This window comes from Vitis riparia, chromosome 4 (assembly GCF_004353265.1).
Source record: "Vitis riparia cultivar Riparia Gloire de Montpellier isolate 1030 chromosome 4, EGFV_Vit.rip_1.0, whole genome shotgun sequence".
Classification (NCBI taxonomy): Eukaryota; Viridiplantae; Streptophyta; class Magnoliopsida; order Vitales; family Vitaceae; genus Vitis; species Vitis riparia.
The window spans coordinates 17,920,855-17,941,606 of record NC_048434.1 but is presented as its reverse complement, the minus strand read 5'-3'; the positions used below and the strand labels follow the sequence as shown (position 1 = coordinate 17,941,606).

At 31.9% G+C, this 20,752-nt stretch overlaps 2 protein-coding genes across 3 annotated transcripts; both read right to left on the bottom strand.

Annotated features, from left to right (window-relative positions):
- Positions 1–2,598: 2,598 nt before the first annotated feature.
- On the bottom strand, positions 2,599–11,265 carry LOC117913538 (phospholipase A(1) LCAT3). 2 transcript variants are annotated; one of them, XM_034828530.1, is made up of 12 exons: positions 10,970–11,265; positions 9,746–9,837; positions 8,602–8,729; positions 8,279–8,414; positions 8,108–8,159; positions 7,029–7,129; positions 5,864–6,046; positions 4,971–5,128; positions 4,610–4,693; positions 4,031–4,085; positions 3,700–3,753; positions 2,599–3,068 (listed from the first exon to the last, which is right to left on the bottom strand). In XM_034828530.1, the coding sequence occupies exons 1-12, from the start codon at positions 11,196–11,198 to the stop codon at positions 2,913–2,915; spliced, it is 1,428 nt and encodes a 475-aa protein (XP_034684421.1). In that variant the 5' UTR covers positions 11,199–11,265; the 3' UTR covers positions 2,599–2,912. The 2 variants fall into 2 exon arrangements, with proteins under 2 accessions (XP_034684421.1, XP_034684422.1); XM_034828531.1 differs by lacking the exon at positions 4,610–4,693 and having other exon boundaries at positions 10,970–11,264.
- A 4,187-nt stretch (positions 11,266–15,452) lies between these two features.
- On the bottom strand, positions 15,453–18,107 carry LOC117913687 (60S ribosomal protein L38-like). The gene is made up of 3 exons (XM_034828739.1): positions 18,005–18,107; positions 16,162–16,345; positions 15,453–15,781 (listed from the first exon to the last, which is right to left on the bottom strand). Exons 1-3 carry the CDS (start codon positions 18,005–18,007, stop codon positions 15,759–15,761), a joined length of 210 nt encoding a protein of 69 aa, XP_034684630.1. The 5' UTR covers positions 18,008–18,107; the 3' UTR covers positions 15,453–15,758.
- Between the last annotated feature and the right edge of the window lie 2,645 nt (positions 18,108–20,752).

The following is a 20,752-nucleotide window of genomic DNA, read 5'->3' as shown; positions in this document are numbered from 1 at the left end:
AAAAAAAAAAAAAACATGTTTCCATCATTTCCGTATTCAAAAACAATTTTTAAAAATCATTCTTTCCTTTTTCTTCTTTTTTTTTTCCTAATTCAAAATGGATGTCAGATTGACTCCCAAATGTGACACTTTTTTCAATAAACAAAAACTTCATATTTAACAAGGGTGTTGCAGTTGCACTAAGCCAATTATGATTTTACAAACAATTTAATAATATATAGAAGTAAAGACAATATTAATTTCACAATATTTCTTTAATTTATGATAAAGTTATTTCATATTTAATTAAAAATAAAAACTTTCAAAATCATGCATTCATCTTTTAACTTCTTACCATTAAGGTGGTGTTTTTTTTTTTTGTCAAATAAAAAAAATTAAATATTTAATTAAAAATAACTTAATATCAACCAATATAATTAAAAGTAAATTTATTATCAATAAATTCAATTTAATTATATTAGTTGATATAAAAAGATTATTTTTAATTAAATAAAAAATTCAAATAATTTAATATTTTATTTAAATAAATAAATAAACACCGTCTAAATCTACCGACTTACCAACAAAATATTATTTTATTTTCCAATAAACAAGAAACCTCAAACTCAATGGGGTCCATCATGAACATCACATACCACATATAAAAACTAGTATATATATATAAAACAAAGTAGGGATATGCATGCAAAGAGAGGATGAGAAGAATAAAAAGAGGAAGGTGGAGGAGGAGTCATATGAAGCACAAGAAAAGAGGCCAAATATTCAAAGGGGGAGAGAGAGGAGGGGAGAGAAGAAGGCAGTGGGAACTGGGATTGCCTTGGAGAAATCAGCGGAGCACCCGTGCCTCCTTGGAATGAATTCCAATATTTCATTTTCATCATTCACACCTCTCCCTCTCTCTCCCCCCTTCTCTCTCCTTCTATATGTATTTCATCATTATCCATGCAGCCCCTTCTCCCCCTCCCTCTCCGCTCTGATTTCCAAGAAAGGTCGCCTTATTTTATTACATACTACAACAAAATGAAGATGGGTCCAATCCCAATCCATGCCTTCTCTTCCTCTCTGTATATCTCCCGTTTTTGTTCTTATTGTAATTAAGTTTGTGACTTTTAGTTCATCTACATTAGAAAATAATTAGTAGTTAATTAAAATGGATTTTGGGTTTAGCTTTTGCTCTATTTTAATTTTTTTATCCTTAAAAAAAGTCATCATGTTGAATTGCTACCGTCCAATTTAATTTTAGACATATAAAAAATACAAATGAGCATACACAAGTACAAAAATTATGACAAAAAAAGTAACCGGCATATGAAAAATAAGTCCGAATAACGATACTATGGGATATAAAAAAATTGATTACGTACCAATAATACGAGGGTACAAAACTTTGTTTCATAGCTTTTCAGATTCTTGGAATTAGAAAATTTTAAAAATTTAGCTACATATTATGTGATTTTTATATCTATTTATTAATAATATTATTTATTTTCTTGCCTAACAGTCGAATTCAATACAATAGTTTCAAAGTGGTATAATGTCGGAATTGCCAAAAAAAAAAAAAAATTGTGATATGTCAAGGAAAAATTCGAATTCAAAAATTGTATTAATGCTTTAAGAAATACAAATCTAAGTTTTTTACAATGCATTGATAAGAAATCATTTTAGATTTCATTTATTATTATGTTTGGATTAAAAATAAGAATAAAAATTTTAAATTTATTTGAATGAAAACCAAAACTTATTCTTGTAAGGATTTTAATTTTTCCTTGCGTGTAATATTAATTAATGTGAAAAATCGCATAATATATTAGTGTATGAGTAGTTTGAAGCCTGCAAGGGAGAGAGGGAGAGAAGGAGAGAGAGAGAGAGATTAAAAAATGCATGGGAGATGGGTGAGTGTGAGTGTGTCCAAATATGTGAAATGGAATCCTCCCCACAAGCTAACAAGGCGGCCCTTGGAATGCTCATCTCCTTCTCTCCCTATCTCTCTCTTTTAGTCTTTTCCTTTAGTAGATTTTAAGCCCCAATGCCAAGGCCAAGAGTGTTTGGGATTCAAACTTTTTCTTTTGACTTGGACTACCCCACCACCACCCTTCAACCCCTCTTCTTCAGTTTCATCTCCCCATGTACATTCTTCCCTCCAGTTCCATTTGGCCTAAGTTGATCTTCATCCTCATCTGTATTTGTGCCCCTTTTCACTGTGCTGCCCATGCACCCACTTGGTGTTTCTTGGCTTGTTTTAGGACTATTTTCTTCCACTTTTTCTAGCTTTATCTCCTCTTTTCTGTTTTTTACACTACAATTTACCCTCTTTTTGGGTGGGGGTGGGGTTGCTGTTGTTGGGCTAAAACTTGGATGCAGTGAGAAAGGACCCGGCCCAAAGCTCTAAAACCAATAGCAAAAGAAGCATAGATGGTTATTGTCAGTGTTTAGTATTAATATGGCACTTGTTCCTGGCTACTTAGTATAACACAACCCACTTGAAAATAAGGGAGGGTTTGTCACTTAGGGGTGTGAGTCTCAAAACCCTAGCAGGGAATGCATCAATCTTCCCTTGATAAGCCATGTTACTGAAAAATTTTCATAACAAGAGCTGAATGAAATCCAAAAACAAAAAGAGCAACAATTTTTTATCAGTTTGAAGTATATAGTATACATTGCATAACCCACATTTGGGAAAATGTTACAAATCCAAACAACACAGCTACTATAGCTATAATCTTTGTAATATGATTTACAAGATCAAGTGAAGTAATTTTACACAGTTGTAAAGTATGAATTATTCAAATCATGAATTTTCAGGAAAGGGATCGCCAGTCCCGGTTAGTTTTAGCAAGAAAATCTGTTTTATTAGTTTTGATTCTATGAAACATACCATTTTCGTGCAAAAGAGAGTTTCTTACAGAGGGGTGTTAATTTGCTGAAATATTCGTCACTCTGGAAGTTCTTGAATGTTTTGGGCTCACTCCCAACCACTTCTGGATGAGATGGAATACCTTTTTGTCCCGTAAGAGATCCCGATGACGAGCACCAACTCCTACTCTTGCTGTTGCTGCAAATCCATCTGCCTGTGGGACGGATAAGAAACAACATGATGAGCATCGGGTCAAATGCAGCGATACTAGTAGTATTCAAAGAGAAAGCTCAAGAACTTCATAAATGCTTTCCATGCCTTGATACTGAGGCTACGAACTATAGCAATTTCAAATTTTATCTAACATCATTTTCTTCCTTCAGACATTGGCCAATACATTCCATATATTTTCGCATAGATGTGACCATACATGAAAATAGTAGAAAATGTTGGGCAATTAAAACGGACAATAGGAGATGGGCATAGTTGAGTTTGGTGAAATTCAGAACATAACAACATCAGCCAGGAGATTGAAACAATAGGAATGGCAATGATAAAAACATTGCTTGCATCCATCTATATTCCTCTTTTCAGAAAGCAAATCTATAGATCTATCGGCTAGAGCTGTCATTGATTCTCCTCTATTTTATTTTTTATTTTTGCCAAAGAAGCTTCAATATTGTATTGTCTTTTTCTATTCATCAATCAGGATTTAGGCTCCCTATGCAAAGGTTTTGACACCAAACATTTTATAGATCAGTCCCAAGATTATTATGGAGATCATCCTCAGATAATTCCAGGTAAACATGATCATAAAATGAAATGCTGGAAAATGGAAATAGCACCTTTGCTGATTCAGCTGGAACAGTTTCATCTCCATCCACATAAGAATACTCAGGCTGAAACAAACAAAAAATATAAGAAATATATGTTATAATGGAATATAGAAACATTAAGTGTTAGCCAAACTTTTACGAAGGTGCAACGGTGCCAATGAATGTAAGAAAGGGAATCGGAAACTGCTCCTATGAGCAGAAAAGGCAGGTATTATAACTTGCTATATTTTAGCAAAGCGTTACAATTACCAGATGCACAATGCAGGTCACTGTAAACTATAATATTCCATTTTAGGTACTCTAGTAGCACAATGACATAAAAAGATATCATATCACTCACAATTGTGTGGCATAAGTCAGACAAGTCATTGATTGGAGAAGTTTCCGAGCCATAGCTGCATTCAACCATATATGTCAGATCTGCTTACAATTTAAAGACAAAAAAAAAAATAGTTGCATAATTTTGATTTAATAATGATACAACTATCTAATATTATAAATCTAGTTAGATATATTAAGTCAGAAGAATTTGATGGTCATCCTGGATTACATGATGTGCACATATATAAGGATATTTTTTCACAGTTTTAGTAGTTAATTGGAAGATCTAAGAGCCTCCAATTTTAAAGACCAATGATTTGTTAGTGACTAGGATTTTCCAAGGAGACGTACTGATCGTAAGTCAAACTGCCCAATCAGGTTTCAGCAAAAGCTTATGGGGGTGGAAATAAATTACTGATACAATTAAGGGTGACAATAAATCTTCAGATTAATGGGTGCATTTGGATAATAACAGGGGAAATGCTATCGCCAATGCAGCCCTTCAATCTCTTCTACAACTCTGATATTCTTAAGATTTGGACTAGAAGGAGAAGGATTTATCTAGACCTTGAGTAAAGCAGAATTTCCATACACCTACCAATCTGATTCCAGAAGGAATGAACAACACAAAGACCACGCTTTACCAGAGAAACTCAAGCAGACAACATCACTGAACTGGTAACTGCATATAATATTTACAGAATACAGTAAGATAGTTATAACTTCCTGCTCTGAACCTTTCTCTGATCCTCATCATAGTAGTTCTAATCATTAAAAAAGAATTGATAGTGTGAAAGTTCATGATTGCACATAATGCATTAAGCTGTCACCTAAGATATATCATGTTTGATCAATCATAGGTTATAGCTTTTCACGTCTCACATTTTGACACAAACGTGAAGCTGGTTTATGACAAATTTTGACTTATTACAACATTCTTAGATGGTTTAGTTTCATACCAAACATCAAATGGTGTGTCAAAACATGTCCCATAAATGTTGTAAAAGGAGACTCCAGTTGGTAGTTGAGCATTATTGAGAACTTGACGAGTACCAGTAGCCCATTGAAGAATAGAAAAGTTGAATGGCACAGCTATCGTTCTCCCATTATAACTCACCTGTAATTGAATGAAATAAAGTAAATTTAGTTTTCAAGAGATGAATGAAATGGGTTCTGCCTAGAAGTTAAGAAGTACAATAGTTATTCAGTGGCAAGAATGCGGAAAACCAGGCTACAAGAACTGATATCACAGCAAGCAAAACAGAGTCAATAAATAAATTCAGCTATAAAATAATGATTAGTTAACAACCTAGAATATATCAAAATATGATTGGAAGATAACAGAAAACAATAGAATTGGTGTTCTAGTAGTTTTACTAATTTGTATAAATCCTAAACCCATAGGTGTTCAAGAGGAAATTCACAACAATGTATTTTATGTTTAAACTTTAGTTGCCTATGGAAAAGGGCAAGCATGACCTGTGAGTGAGGAACAGTATTTATCATTCATTATTGTTAGAGTTGCCTTCATTCAAGTCCCTTTGCATCTTCAACACTACTAGAGAAATTCCAATGTTAAAAAAGAAAAAAGGACTCTACATTTTTTGGGTTTTATTTAAGATGTTCTCAGTTTTAGATGTAGTTAAATTAATTTAGTGAACTTGAACCACACAATCACCAGCTTTTTGATTAATCAAGAAAAATTAAGGCCACACAGTGGGAACAGACACGCAGAGATTCAACACCTCCACTGCATGAATTTAGATTGCTTTCCATTTAAATAAAGTTGTGTCAATACCTTCACAACAAGAATTTAGATCATTTTCCTGCTTAATGAAGTTTGAATTTGTACCTCATTATCTCTCAAAGCTTCTTCAAACAGAGTGATGCTTTCAGTTGGGCCATATGTTTCCAGCACGACTGAAGAAGTTTTCTTATCCTTGAATTGCTTTCTCCAAACCTGAATCTCAGGTTGCTTTTTCCACTGGAATTCTGGATTTGCCATCATTTCATATATTGATGGGCTCTCGACCAACTAAAAATGGGAAAGAATTTGCAGCATTTTAAATGAAACTGTGCCAAGTGAATATGATGACATGGACAAAGTGAGGAAAAAATCATGGAAATGTATTGTCTAACATGACTGAGATGGCATGCTAAAACTAGCTATTATTTCCTAATAGCATGCACAACTTCCTATTCTTTCATCATATTACCTAAGGAATGAGTCTATGTATCCGTAACAGAAGTCAGACCATTTAATTTTGAAATTTGCTTTTTTCTTCAGTTCTTATTTTGCATTAGTTGATTTGTATTCCATCTATTTCTTCCAATTATTATAACTATTATAGGACTCATTTATTAACACCACATACAAGTTACATTCCACTTATTAAAATAATTCTATCAAGAAAGATGAGTGACATGAGATGAGTTTTGGTTTTAGGCTTCAGATTCATATGGACTGGCTTGTAAGAAAGGTGAATTAAGAGCTTTGCATTCTCTCAAATCACCACCAAGCAATAATCACATGAGTTAAGTAGACTCAAATGACCATTCATGTCACAAAAAGAAAAACTTAGAGATAAAACTGACCAACAAAATTGGGCAAAACCCTTGATGGTGAAGAAGATTTTAGTTTCTCCACTTTTAAGGCATCATTTTTATATTTTTTTATCAGAAACAAAAGATATGTATTAAATGAGAAAAGAAACATGAGAAAGATGAGGAATCCTCCCCATGAAGTACAAGCTTGATCAAAAGAACCAAGTAAACCTCCACTAACCAAGGAAGGCTATACAAAAGGTACAAAAGGCCGCCTGATCAAAAGAACTAAGTAAACCTCCCCTAACCAAGGAAGGCTATACAAAAGGAACAAAAGGCCTATACAAGTAAAACAGTCCTGACCCTATAGACCCAACCCTAGGGTGTACATAATGGAAGGTATCATCACACTAGAAAGTTTAACACATGCCTTAGTTTCATCACAGGTAGAGGAATCAAAACTAAGAAATTACCAGTTGATGCATTGTCCACCTCAATACAAAAAAGAAGCTTTCCAAGCCATCAACAAATTGCAATCCAGTCAAAAGGGAACCATTGATGCATCCTGGTGCACCTGTTAAGCATATTTCAGAATTGATATTCAAGTATACACTCATAGAGGGGAAAAACTGAAACAGCATAAATGGTGGAATGGAACTTTTCAGGTCTTGAAAAGATTATTTCAAAGAGCATGGGCATTCTTGTTCCACCTGCTGTAAAGGTCACTAGGTACAACTTGTCGGGGAGGTGCTTGTGCAAACTTTTAGTACTTTTAGTTCATTTATTTGATAGGTTACATTTCCTTTTTCCTGTTGGGAAAATCAAATCTGAAACCTTCCACATCACCACACATCATGAATAAGAAAATAAGAACTGAAGGGCCTCTACAGATTAGGTCTTGCATTTTTACACATTTTTCCACTGCCTAAATGTGCATATTTTGTAATGCTTAATATGCTGTTTAATTAAATATCTGTACAAAAAATATATTAAAATCATTTAATTAACAGTGAGCTATCTGGCTTCCATTAATGCAAATTTATACCCACTTTGTTCCACTGGTTTTATGGTGCACAAGTGATAAAAGCCATTTCAAGTTGCTTTTTTTTGACATCATTTCTCCATATAATATGAACAAAGTATGATATGAAAAACCAGAGCTAGCGCTTCTTTTTATATGATTTGCCCAGCAATTCTTCTTCAAAAAGACCATTTTGGACTGACTTTCAGTTCTAGACTCAAGTGGAGGGGTAAGGGCAGGGTGTGGTTGTAACAGTATGAGAATTGTTTCACATACTCAAGAAACTCTACCTCTTTCACATGACTGAGACTCACAGATATAAGTGAGAATCAATGACCAACAATTTCTTCTATGATGTCCCCCCCATATACTTGGGGTACACCCCCCTTCTTTTGTTAGGCATCTTTTATTTTTCTCTCTGCTTATCAAAAAAAAAAAAAAATCTTCCATGATGTTTGGCTATAAAAAAGGGCGTAATTTTTCTAGGCTTATTCCAAGACAGCATTTTTGTTGGCAAACATAAAAATTTACCTTGAAAAGGACACCCAATGCAGATCCACTTATTTACATATTTGGAAAATACCTGCCAATGAACAATTTAATCAGTGGTCACACCTCTCATGGTATATGAGCTCATATTTCCACATTCTCCATGAAATATGATAAATGATTCAACTAATCACCAAGATAAATTTTGCGCACATCATTGTAGAGTGACATGAAACAGGACACTAGCAATCCACCCATTGAATGTGAAATTATATTAACTTTTCTACCCCCAGAAGCTTTGTATGCAGTTTGCAACTTTATTTTTAGGCCTTCCATCGCTTTGTCAATTCTGCCAATAACAAAACAAACAGGATGCTCAGAGATTGAGGACATTGCACTAAATGCAAGTTGTGGAAACTCTTGCTAGGACATTGTTGTGATAGTTGATTATGTATGGTTGTGGATTTAACCATTTGAGGAAATAATCAAGTAATCAACTTTTACCACAAAGTATTCAACAAGTTGAAATGAACTACCTATTGCTTTGCCGGAAGTCATAACCATATCCAAACAATGTGGTTCCCTTCTTGTACCCACATCGAAGGAGCATATTAATCATATCATGAAAATAATATACCTCCTTCAGATGTAAACATTTTGTCAGCTGAACATCAAAGCGAAAAAAAAAAAACTATAAGAAATAATAAAACACTAAAATATATGGTCTTTTGGTAAATAAACAAAATAAATAACAAAATATTATATTAAAAAGGATAACCATAAGTGGTATATGTTTCTGAAGATCTTAAATCAACAACAGCCATGTTTCAAAGGAAAACACAAAAGTTAACTGTTTTCAATTGGACATGGAAATCCCAGATCACAAAGTCTGATTAAGACTTACTATCAAATTATAGTATACATTTCCCAGTAATAGCTTTGAACCATTATCTGAAATGACTAGTGACATCAACACCATAGGAATACAGCAGTCTAATACTTAATGAACCCCAGCTCAGGGCAAGATAAGAACAAATAGCCAATCCCAATCTTTAACAGGTGGAAGAAATCACGTAAGGCAAAGATATGTAAAGCCCTAATCCTCTGTCAGTGACTAACAAGCAGGAGCAAATGATCCTTTTTGTTCAGAGTAGGATAAGTCAGCTGGTCTAGTCCTAGCCTAGTGAGCTTTAAGAATTTCAAACAGAAATAGACATGTCCAGCAAAGAGTTTGTTATAAGCTCACTCAACTTGCAAGGACAGATGCATGTTTTTGCTTTTGGCCTACTCAACTCTAAAGAAACTGAGGTGTTCCACAATCCTTCTTTGTCTCAGAATTCAATGGAGTAGTGAATTTGAATAATCAGTCAAGCACATGAAACACCAAGAGGTTAAACATGATCGATCAAATTACTGAGCCTAAAGAGTTGGAAAGAGGAACACATTGTCTAACATAGAACTTTCTAAATACCCTCTAGCTGAATAAATTTTTAACAAGACCTCAATAAACCACTTAAGTCTGTTAATTTTTTTTCCAGTCACAAGTCAGAATACTGCAATTGCATGCCCAATCATTTAAGAAGGGTGCAAAAAATGTCACATTAACAGTACACCTCTTTTGGTAGATTAAACAAATGTAAACTAGTAATCTCCTTATAAGAACAGTTCAGTCAACATTACCACAGAGGGATCTAAAATATCAATCGCATAAAGTCCATGATCATCATCAGGGACCAGAATTTCTGAGTCATCATCTAGTGCTTCTGTATAACCTGAAAAGTCCACATCAACAAAGTTACAGGACCAACAAATTTCACAAAACCCTTGAATTTAGATTCCCTCACCATGCAACATAAGCATGCTGAACTGAAAACACTAAGGCCCCAATATCTAACTTGACTCCCAATATTCCAGTTTATTGGAGCAAATATCAAACTCGAAAGATAACAAATAAACAAATTTCTCCAAAGAAATAAATGTAGGAATTTTATTATGCTCCAAAAAATAACATAAGATAAATTAATTGCAAACCCCCGAGAATTTGAATGGACTTTGAAAATCCCTCTAACAATTTGGATTAAATTTAATAAGAAAAAAGATCCAAACCAACATGTGTTCTGTTTGGTTGTTGAGGAAAAAAAAAACAGAAAAAAACGTAGTAAAGTTATGGTTCACTTGGCTGCTGAGAAAATTAATAAAAAGACAGGAAACTAATTTTGCATATTATTACGCTTTCATCATTTCAGAAATAAGAACATGAAAACCCCCCACCCGACTTAGCATAAAGTCCGACTGCATGGTTTATTGCAATTCAATCTCTTCATTTTCTTTTCTCAAAACCAACTGAAAATAAACCTTTTTCTCATATTTTCTTGCTTTTTCTCAGCAACCGATCAGACAACCGAGAAAGAGAAGAGGCATGTTATGCTCTACTACCTAAATAAGTAGATCAAAGTATTAACCGACAAGCATATAAATTATATAATAACCAACCCAGAATCTAAAATAACTTCAACAACCTAAGAATTCGAATTGAGTTTAGCAATCCCTTTTAACAGTTTGAATTAACTTTAACAATCTGAATTCAGATTAACTGCTAGTAACATCTAAGAACTGGAAATGCAGATCAAGTCACTGTCTGTTTGGTTGCTGAGAAAATCAACAAAAAGTCAAAAAACCAATTTTCTGTCTTCAACTTCATCATTTCATAAACAAAAAAACAAACCTCTACCAAACTGATCCAATGCTCAACTACTTCGCATAGCTGAGTTGAATCTCCTCATTCTCTCTCCTCCAAACCAAAAATAAAAATAACAAAAACACGAGATTCTGTACTCCATGTTCCTGACTTTTTCCCGCATTTTCTCATCAACCAAACAAGAAACACAGGAAGATAGAGGAGACCTGTTTTCGGATTGTAGATAGACCAGAGCTTCTTCTTGAACTCCAAATCAGCCAAGAAGATCCGGACCCAAACCCGGGTCTGGAACCCGCGCCGCCTCCTCTTGGAATGGAGAATGGAGCCACCGATGCCGGAGATTAGCAGCACCGGGTCTAGATTGGAGCGGCCCAGATCGTCGTCGGCGTCGCCGGAGATTCCGAAACATGGGCAAAAACTACAGCATCCGATCATGGATAACAAATATCGGGTCGGGTCTAGATTTGACTGAAGATTGTGAAGAGACTGGTAGGAGAGTCGTTGCTCTCTGCTTGTAATATAACTGTACAAAAGTGCTTTTTTGCAACAATACCCTTACATCTTCACTTATTTATACTTTAGTATCATAATTTTTACATTTATTTGGCATGCCCATAATCTCGAAATTTTTATCATTTCTTGACATAAGACCATTTCGAGCTTAAGATTATCATATTTGGTAATTGGAATGCCCTTACTACGCAATGAAACATTAATTTTGTTAATTCAAATTGCATAATGATATAAAATTTATTTATTTCCGATAATTATAATTAGAGCATTTATCATAATTAACGATTACAATTTTGCATCAAGATCACGATTAATATTATTACCAACATTAATTCATTATTATTATAAATACCGATAAAAAAGAAAGTTTTTAAGCTTGTTATGAACTTGTGCAAAAATATTATAACCCTTTTCATAAAAAATTATTGGTTTACCATTTGACTGAAAATACTAATTAGAAGTCAAGTTTAACATTTAAAAAAAAATTAAAAACACAAATGAAATTAAACTAAACAATAATTTTTATTCTTTTTTATTTACAAATAAATTAAATTTTTATATACATTATCGGTATAGTTGTTACATAAATTTTAATTTTTATTGCTTGAATTGCTTAGTCACTCATCCTCTATGTTTTAGATAATTTATTAATTAAAAATTTAATTTTACAAACACCACCCAAGGCTCATTGATGGATCACTTCAACATGTTTTGAGGTTCATAGTTTAATGTATTTCGAATTTTCATCGAAAAATCTTTTAAGAAGATTCTTAAAAGCATATTAGAATTAAGAGCACAATCGCATAAGAATAGTTATAAGATCACATGCATACATTACAATCTAAAATGCTAGGTTTTTATATCAAAACCCGAGCTAAATAAATGTCCAAAAATCTTGTTCAAAAATGAACTTGAAAAAAAAATTATCAGTACCCAAACTTCATAGTTTAAATTAAATTATTTTAATTTTAAAATGTTTATTTCACAAGCTTCACAGTTTGATATTTTATTCTAAACTTTTGTTAAACAAAAACTATTAAATTATTAAATTTTCTTTTCACGTACTGTGAGTAGTAAAATTTATTATGGTTTTTCTTAAATATGGAAATTCATCATTTCGGAAAGTAAAGGACTAATATATAAATAAAAAAGGGTGGCAATGAAACTAATAAAAAAGTAGGGGCCACTCAAAAAAAAAAAAAGGTACGCGATGGTTCGTTTTCCTTTCACATCAATCCAGTACTGCCACGTGCCCAACCGTGAATGATTAGTTGTACCTGTTCATTGTGAGCGACACTCAAGTACAACCGATACGAAAGAAGATATTATAATCGGCAACAAGTCAGGGAAATTCTACGTAAACCGGTAAAACGTGCTATTCACGTTGTGCTACAAAATAATACATAAATAATATTTATTTATTTATAATTAAAATTTAATATAAAAACAATGTACTTTAAAAAAATGTATATTATAAAAGCAAAAAAATTATCTTTTATTTTATAAATAAAAATAATTTTAAAATACAATAATAATAACCTATAAATAAATTACACGTCTAAAAAATTAAAATAAATAAAAAAAGAATTTTAGAATTAGTAGATATTTAATAAACCAATTTAATAACTTAAAGTGACTTAATAACTTAATTTAAGTTGTTGGGTATATTAAATATATTTGATAAAATAATTTAATAATATGACTTAAAGTCAAAAATAATTTCAAATAATAAGTAAAAAAATTAATTAATTTTTAATTTCACATCTTCATTTCACTTTTTTAGATCTCTTTTGTTATTTAACTACCCCTATTATTACTAGACTCCTTTCTCTTAATTATAATTTATGAGGATAAATATATTAATGTGATAATTTAGAATAAATTTTAAATTAATTTTATCAAATAATTAATTAAGTTATAAGTTTTAAGTCAATAAGTTAATTTAACTTAAATTTAACTTATCATACGTGTTGTTGGACTATAGGTGAGAAGGGGTAATTTTGTCATTTTATAGGATTAATTTGTATTTAAAAATGAGGGGAAAACAGTAGTTTCAGACAAAAAAAAGAAAAAAATGCTGTTAAAATAGTTGAATTCCCTAAATAACCCTACGCTTTTGACAAAATGACAGCACAGTACACCTGTTGGAAGGGGCTGATTGGGTGGAGAGTAGGTGTTATGCGGGGATGCGAAGCAGAGGAAAAACACCAAAGTGATTTACGTAGTATCTGTAGTGGATATCCTTGGATTCAGCGCTTTATAGATAAATGCCATTATCAATTTCAAGTTTTCAACGATTGATAATGTCACGGTGGTGGCCTCAAAAATTAGGGCTTGTTTGGTTCAAAACTTATGAAACACGTCTAATGTGACTTCCAAGTGCATTCTTGCCTTGGACCAGTTGTGAGAAGCTCTTTTTTTATTTTTAGGTTTTTAGTCTTAATCAAACTCTTTTTAGAAATATCTAAAAATAAAATAATAAAATAAATCATCACAACCCAGAGTCAATATAGCAATCTTAATTGTAAGACACAATTTTGTCAACACCGGGTTTCAAAGGATAAAAAATTATCATGTATTTGCCATCTTAATTAATAATACCATTAAAAATTAATAATTAACATATTTTTAAATATTTCAAAATATTAAAATTTATTACAATAGTAAAATATTGTAAAACTAATAATTTATCATAATTGTCATTACAAAAAAATGATTACTATTATTATTAAGATAAAAGATGTTTGAAAATCAATAATTTAGCAAAGTTAAAACCATATAAGAGTTCATCCAAACAACCCACTAACAACAACTTCATTCCCCTGACCCTAAAGAATACAAAAATGGGAAACATGAGAGTAATGGTTTTCTGTCTTTGCCTTTTATCAACTAAAAACAAATTTAGACATCAACATCTCTAGAAAATTCATTATTTTATTATTTATTTTTTATATACATATTTTTTTTTAATTTTAAGAGTTATGTAATATATATATATATATATATATATATATATATATAAATGGTATTACTTGAAAAAAAAAAGTAATTATTTTACTAAAAAAAAACACTTTACTTTTTGAAATTCTTTAAGCTATATATTTAATTCCGAAAGGAAATATGAAGGAAAATGCAAAAAAAGAAAAAAGAAAAAAACTCATGAATGAAAGTAAAAAATAAATTTAAATTTAATAAATTATTTTCATAGTTCCCTAACCTCATTTATCTCATTTATAGATTACTTATTTATCTCATTCATAGATTAAATAATTTTAACATGCATATATTTTTAAATTAATTTTAATTCTATTTAATTTTTTATATTTTTTATAATAAAATCCAACATAAAAAAATCATTTTTCTTAATTTTTTTATTTTCAGCATTTTCCATCTTTTTTATTTTCAGTATTTTTCAAAAACCATAGTATTACTTTTAATTCCTTCCCCATATTTCCTCTATGTTTTAAAAGAAAAGGAAATGTGTCATATTTCTCATTATTGGTTGATTTACTAAAAGCGATCCTATAAATGCATCCTTCTAGTTTTTTAATTAAAAAAATTAATAAAAAACTTTAACTTCTAATTTTTTTTAATAAATAAAATTAATAAAATCTTTTAAAAAAATTAAATAATAAATCTTTAAATTCATGGCCTCCTCCCCCCCCCCCCCTTCAACATCTAAAACCAAAAAGAAAACTTATTGCAGTTAAAAATGTTTTGAGTAAATAAAACATTTTTATTTAATAAAATAAAATAAAAAACAAAAGGAAAGTAAAGGTCGGAATCCACCTTAACCAGACTCTAAAACTGTTTGTTTTCATTCCCATTCCCGGATTCCAAACATACCCTCAGGTTTATCAGGCCACAAGGAGAAACATTTTCTCATTGCCCAAACACAAGAAGGCCCCCACCTACAAATCCAAAATGCAATTAAATAGTAATGTCTTCAAAGATCAAATTTGCCACAAAAAGGATACCTGCATATGCACATATCACATTTAGGCTACATTTGGAATGTTGGAATAGGACATTGGAATGAGAAATGCATTCCCATTTCCCATTTGTTCCTCCTGCGTTTGGGTTTACAACTAGAAAACAGAAATGAGAATAGGGAATCGCCAATTCGATTCTCATGTAAAACCAAAACCCACTCTTTTAAGGATTTTGATCCATCTCTTGCACATGAATATTGATTCACTTCCATTTCCATTCCTATTCCCCCATCCCAAACACATCCTCAGAGATGCAAGAGATGGAAAAATGCATACATTAGATAGAAGCTACACTCATCACAAGTCTACACATACAAGGGAGAAAAAGAATCTGGAGATTTTTTTCTGCCAAAAAGGCAAATAGAATCTAAACACCAAATAGTATGCAATCAAGGAAGAAATATCATTTCCAAAAAGGAACAGAACGAAAGTAAATTTGCTAATTTCTCATAGCCAAATGCCAACAAAAAGGTCCTACCCAGCTCCCTCTTCACAGGTCCTGCACACTCAAACCTACAAAACAGAAACATATGTGGATGAAGCAACCAACCATAGACAGCGCAATATCAGCAAAGGATCCAAGGGTCTGTTTGAAAAACCCTTTTTAAAAGCATTTATAACTTCAAAAAATATGCATGCAAAAGTTTGGATTGAACATGGTTTTCTAAGAGTATTAAAGGTGGAGCCATGTATACTTAAAAACCAGGTACGAAAAAAACACAAATGTATAAATAAACCCAGTTAACTCTGTTCCAAAAGAGCATAGTCCAGTTTAGTCCATGTGTTGAGGGAAGAACCAGACACACATGCAACACATGTCTCAAGCATGGCCATATAATGTATCAACTCACTAAAAATTAACCCATGAAAATTGCAAGGTGGGGGTAAAATACCTGGAGGAAGAGATTGCTTCAATTTGTCAGCCTTATCTGAGTCAAACACACATAGTGTGTAAAGGTACTTGGAGCACCGAACCTTAAACTTGACTACATCTTTGCTCCTCTTGATTTTGACAGATCGAGCATCCTTCCTTCTTGCTGTAAGAAGGAAATCCTTAATCTCATGGATCTGCTTCGGCTGCAATAAAAAATAGGACTCAAAGCATGAGTACATTTCAAATCTGTAATAGAAGTACATCATAAGAGATTCGTAAAGCTAGAAAACCAATATTCCGAAGCTGGGCCCATCATGGGCATATATGTTTAGTCCATGACTAAACCCATAGGCCAAGTGCAAAGATGCAAAAAAATGAAAAACAATAAGAAACAGAAGGTTATGGGTGACTAATAATAACCCTTGTCAGGTTACACAAACTGAAACCTTTGTACTTCTAATATGACAGGTATCTGCTGCATGAAGGGTTGCAAGCTCGATATAATGAAACAAAATCTACTAGGTCAACGATGTGATAGTTTTCCTGATTGTAAGTGCAAAATCCCCAAGGGTTGGATGGGAATAATGATTGAAAAAGGTGATCTTTGGGGCATTCGATTACCTTTTTTAAAAACCATTGATGGTTGTAGCAACTTTGAGACATTTGCATTATTTTTACATTAGAATAAATGCAGAATTATAAGCTGAGTTCTATGATTAATTTATTACAAAGCACAGGCAGGTCAATCATCAACTAGTCAAAAGGAAACCAATCAATTATAATATCACCCCAACCATAGCAGCCATCTCTCAAATAGCATATATTTATCTGCATGCCTTCAGATGAATAGTCATCAATTACTTAGACCCAACAGTAATAATACTAATCACAATAATAATAATTTTTAGTTGTAGTACCCATTGCAGTAAAATCATCTAAAACAACAATTTCTTTTATATCTAAGATCCTAAGTTCATCGAATTAGATAGCCATTCTATCCAACAAACCGAGATTGTTGCATTAAGCTAGCATGTGTAGGGGCCAAATGGAGCAGATGTGAGCTTGAAAAGCATTAGGACATCTGTAACGATAGGCCCCTGTTAATTTCCCAGACATGTAACTGTATCAACCATAGTTTTGAATATAAGGGTGGATACCTGACTTAAGTCTGGTTGCGCTCTGAGAAATCTAGTTCACCACCAAAACCCACTTAAACCAAGAGGTTAGGGTTTTGAGGAAAATATTTTCAGGGCTTGTTTACATGATTTTGATCTCTTCCATTCTGAAAAATTATGAAAACCAGTTTTGACAGACGGTAACCAACATCACTTTATTTCGTTTTACTTTCCCACGTTTTTCTTGGCAATCAAGGTTGAAATGTCAAGACGGTAATAGAAGATGGAAAAAAAGACCAGAAAATGGCAGATCCAGAGGGGAAAAAAAACCCTAGCCCGGGTTTGGGATTAGGTGATTCAAACCAAACTGAGCGGGATATGCGCAGAGAAATCCTAATCCTCGTTTGGCAAACCAGAAAACAAAGGTGATTCGAGTATTATGCTTTATTTTTCCATTTGCTTCCAAAGAAAAACAGTTAATAACTCAAACAAACCAATCTACTGTGCTCAATATAATGTTATCGTTCCTTTCCTTTTCCTACATTTTTTTTACCAACCAATCACCGCCGAATCAACACCCCAAATTCACAGAATCTAACAACCAAAACCTTAAACCATGTTTCTATAACGAAACAAAAACACCAAAGAAAAATCCTTCTTTGAGAAACAAAGACTAACACTCTGTTGGGCTGCTGAGAAAGCGAAAGGAGAGAAGGAAAACACGTAAAAATGAGATCAAAGTATTACCATTTTTGAGTTCCGAACCGACCCACTGGAAGCTGCGGTTTCTGAAGAAGAAAACGCCAGGAAAGCCTATGTATATATAAAGAGAGAGAGCTGGCCGTAAACCCTAACCCTAATTCTATTTTCTTGAATTTCCGGGTTTGTCCCTATCTTTTGCCTTAATTCCTATGGCAGTTGATGGGCCTTTGGGCTCCGAACTGTGCGCAGATTCATTCTAAATTGGGCTTTAAGGGATGTTGGGTCCAACTTTGCCTAGTAATGGGCTTGGACGGGGTGTACTTGGGCCAGGTTTGTCTTATGACAGTCATAGCGTAGAGTTGGGTAGGCTGACCATAGTTGGATATAAACGTATGGAACTCCAACAAATGGGCTTCACACAATAAACGAACCTTTGATAATGGACGGTATTGCATAGCTTTTAACACATAACTTTGAAGGAATTTTTATAAGAGTACGGTGATTTTAAAAAATAATTCTTAAATTATCATAGTCGGAAAAATAATTCAAAATATATGATAGTTTTTACTAGGTGGAAGGAAAAGATATTTATTTCTTTAAATCGTCTTTTGAAAAGACGATTTCATAAAATAAAATAAAAATATATATATATATATATATATATACACAAATTAACCAATCGGAGATGATCATTTTCCAAAAAATAAAAAAAGAATTAATCGGAACAACAATGAATAAGACTCATTTGGGCTCCATCAGCAGCTCTGATCTCATTGATGCCAAGCTTGAAGAGCATGTGGATCCAAGCAGTGGCCCGGTTGTGGACACAAGCTCGAAACAAAGCCGATGGGTATAATTTCATCATATTCTTCCCTTCAACTACAAGATTCTCATATAAAAAATAAAGAAGCCATTCATCCGACTTTGCTGGTGTTTTTCTGAACAAAAACCATATTTGAATCCACTTTCTTCTTGCATTTTTGTTTTCATTTTTACCCCATTTTGATTTTCGGATGGGGTTTACAGGACTGGTTAGGTCTACCAGCTGGAGTGAAATCTCGAAGAGAAAGATTTCCAACTGTTTTTTGTTTTTTATTTTTTAAATTTGTAAAGTGAGAATTAAAAAAAAAAAAATTGTGAAAATTGTCTCTTTAAGAGACTACTTCCAACTTAGGTGTTTTCTTTTAAAAAAAAAATTATCATACGAAAATCGTCTCTTCAAGAGATAATTTATTACTTACTTTTTTTTTTTTTTTTTAAATAAAAATTTCTCACATATATATTTTTGGGAGAATTACTGTTAAGGGTAGTCTGGGGAAAAAAATTACTGTGAATGGTAGGTATATTTGATAATTATTGTGAAGGGTATGATGAAATTATGATAATTCCTCCAAAGACTTTATTTTGTTTAAATGCCAACACTACCCTTAATAAATGAAAAGTAATAGCAAAGTGAAAAGTAACAGCAAAGAAAAAAGAGTTTTATTTAACCTACCTCTAGCTTGTCGGTGTTGTAAAAGAAAAAAAGAAAAAAAGAAAAAAGTCTAGCACTTGAGGTCATGATCTGTACAAAGTTTGTTTTTTTTGTGTGAATCTAGCAAGAAATCCATTAAAGGTGAGTTTTTCTTTAAATGCCAAAAAAATATATAAAAGTTTATGGAAAAAATAATAAATAATTTAAAAATCGGATTGAAAGAACGAAAAGTTAATAATTTTAACAATGTAGATGTAAGATATTAGATCTAAAATATTGAAGGAAGTTTTGAGAAAGAAATTACATTTTTTGTATAAAATGTTATTTAAATTTATTATTTTGAATTTTTTTTATATTATTTTGGTCATATTGAAGATGTGTTTTTATTTTTAATTTATTTTTCGGGTTGTTTGGAAAACTCAAAATTGTAATCAATTGAGGCATAATTTATATAATAAAGAACAATATTTGTTGTATATTAGACATATATATGCCAAAAAAACCCACAACTGCCCAATTTCATAAGAAATTTGAAATTTTAAAAATTTTACCTTATCGTAATGTTATTGTATTTATATTGTAATTATAGTGTATTTTTATTGTATATTTATATTTTTATATAAAAAAAACCCACAATTACCCAGTTTCATAAAAAATTTGAAAATTTTACCTTATCGTAATGTATCGTAATGTTATTGTATTTATATTGTAATTGTAGTGTATTTTTATATATAAAAAAATTAATTTTATAGATTTTTTTTATACGTTTGGATTACCATCAACAACTTCATGTATTGAAATTATAATAATATATTTTTGTTGTCTTTTTATAATTTTGGCTTGTAAGGATGCTTTATGATAGGAATACAACATGATAGCCTATAAATGTTAGTTCAGTAAAAAATGAATTCAATATTTTGTCATTTTGGTTTATTGTAATGTATCGTAATGTTAATATTTTTTCATTGTAACTATATTACATTTGTATTGTATTTATACTTTATAATTGTTAGGAAAGAATGTGTACTTCTCAATTGGTAAATGGACTTGAGAAATTCAAGGTAAATTAGTCTGATAAAAATATGAGGCCTTTATAAGAATTATCAAATCTATCCACCATTTTCAGTAAATTTTTTTCCCCAGCCTGCCTTAAGGGTAATTCTCCCTATATTTTTTTCCATGTGGAAATCGTCTTTTTAAAAAATGATTTCCCACTTAGGTGTTTTTTTTTTTTAATTTATTATATGAAAATTGTTTATTTAAGAGACGATTTCCTACTTCATCTTTTATTTTTTGAAATCGTCTATTGAAGAGACGAT

What these genes read in the sequence shown, in the direction of transcription:
- LOC117913538 (XM_034828530.1), bottom strand. Translation starts at nt 11,198, where the DNA reads ATGATCGGATGCTGTAGTTTTTGCCCATGTTTCGGAATCTCCGGCGAC. An exon ending in GGTGGACAATGCATCAACTG is followed by an intron (nt 6,047 to 7,028) that starts GTAATTTCTTAG and finishes TCCCATTTTTAG; the next exon opens with TTGGTCGAGAGCCCATCAAT. An exon ending in AAGCTTTGAGAGATAATGAG is followed by an intron (nt 5,129 to 5,863) that starts GTACAAATTCAA and finishes ATTCAATTACAG; the next exon opens with GTGAGTTATAATGGGAGAAC.
- LOC117913687 (XM_034828739.1), bottom strand. An exon ending in GAAGCAATCTCTTCCTCCAG is followed by an intron (nt 15,782 to 16,161) that starts GTATTTTACCCC and finishes TCTGTTTTGTAG; the next exon opens with GTTTGAGTGTGCAGGACCTG.